This window comes from Hoplias malabaricus, chromosome 4, assembly GCF_029633855.1.
Source record: "Hoplias malabaricus isolate fHopMal1 chromosome 4, fHopMal1.hap1, whole genome shotgun sequence".
NCBI lineage: Eukaryota > Metazoa > Chordata > Actinopteri > Characiformes > Erythrinidae > Hoplias > Hoplias malabaricus.
Genome location: NC_089803.1, coordinates 53,472,815 through 53,479,050, shown reverse-complemented (window position 1 = coordinate 53,479,050; position 6,236 = coordinate 53,472,815). Strand labels below are relative to the sequence as shown.

Here is a 6,236-nt window from a genome sequence, read left to right as displayed (position 1 = left end):
ATGCCTAGCATACCGGCCCGAGACACTTTGTTTTTTTTTCACCCTTTACAGACACCAGGTCTTCATAACACATTAGACTAGTTTTGAGCGCACAGACAGGCTGGAGAACTAGTAAATGGAGAGGAAACAGTCATAGAATTTTATACAAAAATAATTTAGGTCCTTTAAATTCATGAAAAAAGCCCGAAAGTGTAAAAACAAATGAGCTGGCAGTAGCCTGTCATGTGTTAGTCCCTATTCCCCCTTACTGATAAGAAGACAAATTGATTGCACTTGACTTTAAAGCAGTGCTCATTCACTGCCTTTATATTCATCACCTCATGGACACTCTCTGAAGACCCTCAGTATCAGAATGACACTGCACACAAGCTTGCATAATAGAATATCTTTGTTCAGGAAGATTGGAAAAGCAGTGCTGTGTTTAATGTGATCCAAAATTGGCATTTTTGCCCTGTGGGAATGAATAATCATGGGTTTAATTGGCCTCTCCACTCTGGATGCCTTGTCTTCAGACATTTTAAGCTGCATTCTGACTATGGCACAGTCATTTTCTGTATGGCAGTGTGAACGACAGCTTGACAACTGGACTGTAATTATATTTCAGGCTAAGGCTAAAAGTTTTTGCAGCACTTTTGAGATGCCAAAGTACAATGTAATCTGAAAATGCAGGCGATAGACCAGAGCAATTTGTCTTGCGCTGTATGAGGATGCCTTATCTTGGATGTTTTTTTCTTCGCAGTAATGTGTTAATAGATACATCCTCTGCGAGAGCAGGAAAAGCGTGATTCACATACTAATGCAAACAGCCGTCTATCATTTTTTTATTTATTTATCTTTTACATTTAGGCTGATTTTGATTTCTTGAGCAGATCTCCATCTAGTGGACAAACAAACACAAGACAAAGTGTTTCAAACTCAAGATCAAACGAATGAATGTGGCTTTATTTACACCTATATTCCCTGTATTCTTATACCCTGTGACACCGATCAGCCAAACATTAAAATGACCTCCTTGTTTCTTCACTTACTGTCCATTCTCTAAGCTCCACTTTGTAGTCCTACAATTTACAGAATTGCACTCTCTTCTTCAATGGTCAGGCCTGCCACAGAGCAAGAGATGGAGGACCTTCTCAGTGCTGCAGTGACAGTGATATTGTGGTGAGGTGTTAGCGTGTGTGTTGTATTTTTAATTATGCACTTTTTTGTGACATTCATTCACATATTTGTTTATTTAACACTGTCCCCATAGAGTGAGCGGACAGAAAACTTCAGCAGCACTGCTGTATCTGATACATTCAATCTTAATTCACACCACCACATCACTGTAGCACTGAGAATAATCCACCACACAAATCATACCTGCTGTCTGGTGGTCCTGTGAGACCATTGAATCCCACTGACCATAGAAGGCCTGAGAGAAACGAGGCTGTATGCAGGGGAAGATGGACTACAGTAATAACAGAACTACGAAGTGCACCTATCTGGTAAGTGGACGTTACAATATGGACTACGGGAGTGGAAATAAGACGTTGGCTAAGTGCAGTTTGTGTGCATGCTGATATTATTGTATGATATAATGATGATATATGACATTATTTATAAAACTGTGTTTTCTTATGCAGATATTCTTCTGGGATCAGTGATCAGGGAGCCATTTTGCCTTCTGTAAAAACAGTAAGATGGTTGGAGCACTGTTTTGTCCAGGAGTAAACAGACTTCAACTGCTGGATATTAAGTACAGGTTCCTTATTTTTCAGTGTTAGGGGAAGAGAGAGAGAGAGAGAGAGAGAGAGAGAGAGAGAGAGAGAGAGAGAGAGATTGTCTCCCATATACTTTCATTGAAAATTAAGAAGGTAATTCTTTCATCTGTATTAGCTGTTATTAGCAAGTAGTATGTTTTCTTCAGTTATATTTTTCTTCAGAAAAATACTTAACTATGAAAAGAAACAATAATGAAAATGTAATTTACCACTTTTTTCAAATGTGTGTGAATCATGTCTGTAACCACTTATCCACTTCAGGGTCGCGTTGGGTCCAGAGCCTACACGGAATAACTGTGCACAAGGCAGCAACACACTCTGGAGGGGGTGCCAGTCCTTCACAGAGTGACACCCACTCACACTCACACTTATAGGCTCTTTTTGAGTCACCAATCTACCTACCAATGTGTGTTTTTGGACTGTGGGAGGTACCAGAGCCCCCAGAGGAAACCCACAGACACATGGAGAACACACCAAACTCTTCACAGACAGCCACACTGAGCGGGACTAGAACCCACAACCCACTGTGCCGCCCTGGGCAAATCATATGGGAAAATTATAAAAGTCAATAATTTTGTTTTTGATTAATTTTTTTAATCAGTGGGTCACTGACAAGTTTTAAAAGTTTTTTTTTAACGTTTTATTTTCACTCGCATATAAAAAATATTTGGTGTATCCCAAAGGAAGAACACAGAGTTTGGATTAAGAAAAATAAAGTGGATTTTCCTCCTTAGAACAGATACATAGCTTTGGGGGATGTGAAACACGCAGGTAACCTTAATACTTACAGATTCTGTTTCTATTTTTGATGTTAAATGTGTCCACGTTTGCACTCGAATAACTCGTTTTTAACGTGTACTTATTTGGTGAGTTTTCGCATTACCCCTGAGATTAAATACGGAACCACCTTCATGGATTTTTAAGCCCACGGAGACAATGCGAAGACGGACCCTGTTCGCGAAGATATTTTAAATTATGTAGAGGTCAAATCTAAACTATTTTTTGTTAAAGATATGGGCTGGTAATTAAAATGTATAGGTGTGTAATTGCCTACAAATATAGAACACAAAATCTTTAAAATATTTCTAACGAAAAAGACTATCAATTACTAATTAAAAACACTCAAAAGCTTATTTTTTGTTTTTAGGTTTTCATCGGAAGAGAGTAGCTCATCTTGCTCAAACTTTGGTTTATCTCTGGCCAGGTCCTTAACGCTCACAAGTGTCAATATATATATATTTTTTAAATAATCTGTTTTTATTGCTATTTTGTATTTTAAAACAAGATAATTATAAAATAAAGTAATGGGGCGAATTGTTGGGATTTTAGACTTGAAATAAATATATTAAATAATAAATAAAAATATACGGATATACATTCACAACCAGAAGCGCTCACGGGCGCATGCGCAGTTTATCTTATTTTCACATGCGAGGAGGTTATAGCGTCCTAATAAGACTAACGTTAGCACAGCGGTTACTAAGTGCCTTTTGTGCGCATGAAGGGTTCATTAAATATTATGGCTTGGTACTAAAGCTGTGTCTTTATTATTCTACTGTATTTTCGCATTGCGGAGGGGTTATTTTGGGGCTTCAGTGAACGGTGAGCCATTTTGTCTTCTGTAAATCAGACTGAGTGACCGCTGTAAGCACAAGTGCTCTTATTTACTGAAGTGCAAAGATTGCTAGTTGATACAAAATATTCACTGTACATTGTGAAAGTAACGTTAGCCTAGAATTAATTAAGATACCTTTTTTTTAATTCATGCCCTGCGCTAAACATACAGCATTGTTTGAAGTTAATTTTGACATTGGATGCTAAACACCTCACTATAAATGCCTTAACTCATCCGTTCATTCACTCAGGAGTTCATTCATCGGGTCTTTCACTTTCTCCCTCTCGCACAGTCACACATTAATTGTTACTCAGAGCATTCACTTGCCTAATTCCTTCTCTTTCACTCACTCGCTCACATTCACTTCATCGCTTGCTCAATCATCCACTTGCCCGTATATTTACACGTTCACTCACACATTAGCTATTTCACATTCACTCTTATCGGCTCATTTAATCACACACACAACTCAGTGACTGACATTCACTCATTCATGCACTTACATGTACATACTTACCTGCTGACTCATCACACATTCACTCTTCTTGCTCACACTCACATTCATGCACACATTCATTCTAACTCACATCCAATCATTCATTCACTCACATATTTGTTCTCGCTCAGATATTCTTAAACATACAAAATAACTAGCTAATGTTTTCATTTAAATACTCTCTCGCAATTTAACCTGTTCTTAATAATTCACCCACATTCTCAAAAATATATTTCAAGTGGTGACGTTCACTGCTTTATATCAGAGACACAGTTTGCTCTTGTTCGAAGGGAAATGTGTCCTGTGCTGCTGTGAATTATCATCTATACGTGTTATTTCACCCTTAATATGATATAGTGGTGGAAGCAGTTCTATATGTAAACGTACTGATGTGTGCAATTATTTGTCATTGAACAACGTAAAACGAAATGTGTCTTCCGAATCTTAACCCATCTGTTGCAGTGAACACAAACACACTAGTGCACTAGTACTGGTACATGAGTAAATTTATTATTGCTATTATTTTTTTATTAGCTTAGATGGGAAAAACTAGATGAAGGCAGACACCCACAAAGAAGTGTGGACTTTATTTTTTGAACAATATAATTTAAGCTCTGTTATGTTTGTTAAATGCACTCTTGTATGTAACAGAGTTCTTTAGAATATTCACGAAAATCAACAAGTAAATAAATCAGAATTAAAATAATGACTTTCTTACGGATAAAAAAAAGTATTGAAAAAAAAATGTATATAAATTAGCAAATTAATGCATGCAATGAGTTTTCTCTTTTCCCCTGCAGACATGGCCAATTTGTCCAATTACGCAGTGCGTATGGCACGTCTGAGTGCACGAATCTTTGGAGATGTGGTGCGCAACACAGATTCCAAGTCCATGAAAGTGGTGCAGCTGTTTAAAGACCCTCCACTGGCCCAGAGGAAAGAAGTGTATGACTGGTATCCCCAGCACAATATCTACTATTCCTTGACCCAGAGGTTGCGATACATGGGGCTTTTCCGGTAAGAGGTTTTGCACAGAGCTGCGCTACGTGGTGCTGATGTAGATTAGTGATTCCCAATCTTGATGCTTGAGGCCCAGTGTCCTGTACATTTTAGTGCTTTCTTTGCTTTTTGAAAGTAATTTTTTCCTGAGTTGGTAATTGTTGGTAACTGCCATATTCAGAGTGGTTTGATGTGAAGTTGTGTGTTTCAGTGACAACTTGCCCACTGGGATTTTTCTTCCACAAAAATATATTTATTTCTGTTATTCCCAGTTAACCTTCTTTTGTCGTCTGAATTTTAGTGAGATTATATATCTTTAAAAAGGTATATTTTCTTAAGAATTTGTTGTTCCTAACAATACTCTACCTGCCTGCTGTGGACATGTTTTAGACAAAAATCCTATCTCAGAAATATTATAAGCCAAGATGTCAGGAAATTGCATTTTAATGTACCTTACCTTCCGCGAGGGAGCTTTATAGAGCATTAAATGCTTTGCACGTCTGGTGCGTATGATCACAACTGCGAACAATTTTGACTCTAACATTTCTCAGCAAACCAGTAGGGATAACTTTAAGAAAAATATTTAAATCTTATTCATGTACTTATGTACAAATGTTGCAAAACAAGTGGAGTTCACTTTGAACACTATCACCTTTCTTCTGTTTGAAGTTGTTAATGAAGTAAGGAATTTGACAGATTGTGATGGCACCAAGGAAAAACACTAAAAGTTATTGTGCAATTGTCCCCCAGGACCAAAGTTGGATAACATTAACACTGAGTAGGTGAATGGTTGTCAAACTGATATTGTTGTGTCTTTTTGCTGATTTAGAGATGAGCACCAGGACTTTAAGGATGAAATGCGTCGTCTCAGAAAGCTGCGTGGAAAAGGAAAGCCCAAAAAGGGAGAGGGAAAGAGAGCCACAAAAAAGAAATGAAGAAGAAGGCAGTCTACACGAGAACCTATTTGGGTGAACAAACTTCAGGGTCTTGAAGACAAATTCCTGTATGGAACTATGATCACAGGATGTTCATTTTGAACTGAGTGACTGCCAGAGAGCTGTCAATGAAGCAGTTTGGAGGGAAAAATTGCCCTGTTTTGTGTGTGTGTGTTAAAATTAATTTCTCTATGGAATAAATATTTACTTTAAAAAAAGGTCTGTTTGGAGTGTTCATTGAAGTTAATCAGTAGGAAGCAGGTCCCCAATTTTTCAAACTTCACTTCCTGTGCTTCCTCTAGGTTCTAATAGCCGTCCTGGGTTTGCATTAATACTAATAGACCCATACAACTTAGGTTTTAATTTCACACTGTTGAAAGGAATGTATTGGTTTCCAATGATTACTGATCAAGGGTTCAGTATTGAGAAAG

General features: G+C 37.6%; 1 protein-coding gene across 1 annotated transcript; it reads left to right on the top strand.

The window, feature by feature from the left end:
* Positions 1 to 3,177: 3,177 nt before the first annotated feature.
* Positions 3,178 to 5,995, top strand: mrps33 (mitochondrial ribosomal protein S33). The gene is made up of 3 exons (XM_066669566.1): positions 3,178 to 3,362; positions 4,672 to 4,888; positions 5,700 to 5,995. Exons 2-3 carry the CDS (start codon positions 4,674 to 4,676, stop codon positions 5,803 to 5,805), a joined length of 321 nt encoding a protein of 106 aa, XP_066525663.1. The 5' UTR covers positions 3,178 to 3,362; positions 4,672 to 4,673; the 3' UTR covers positions 5,806 to 5,995.
* Positions 5,996 to 6,236: the final 241 nt, after the last annotated feature.

What these genes read in the sequence shown, in the direction of transcription:
- mrps33 (XM_066669566.1), top strand. Translation starts at nt 4,674, where the DNA reads ATGGCCAATTTGTCCAATTACGCAGTGCGTATGGCACGTCTGAGTGCA. An exon ending in CGATACATGGGGCTTTTCCG is followed by an intron (nt 4,889 to 5,699) that starts GTAAGAGGTTTT and finishes TTGCTGATTTAG; the next exon opens with AGATGAGCACCAGGACTTTA.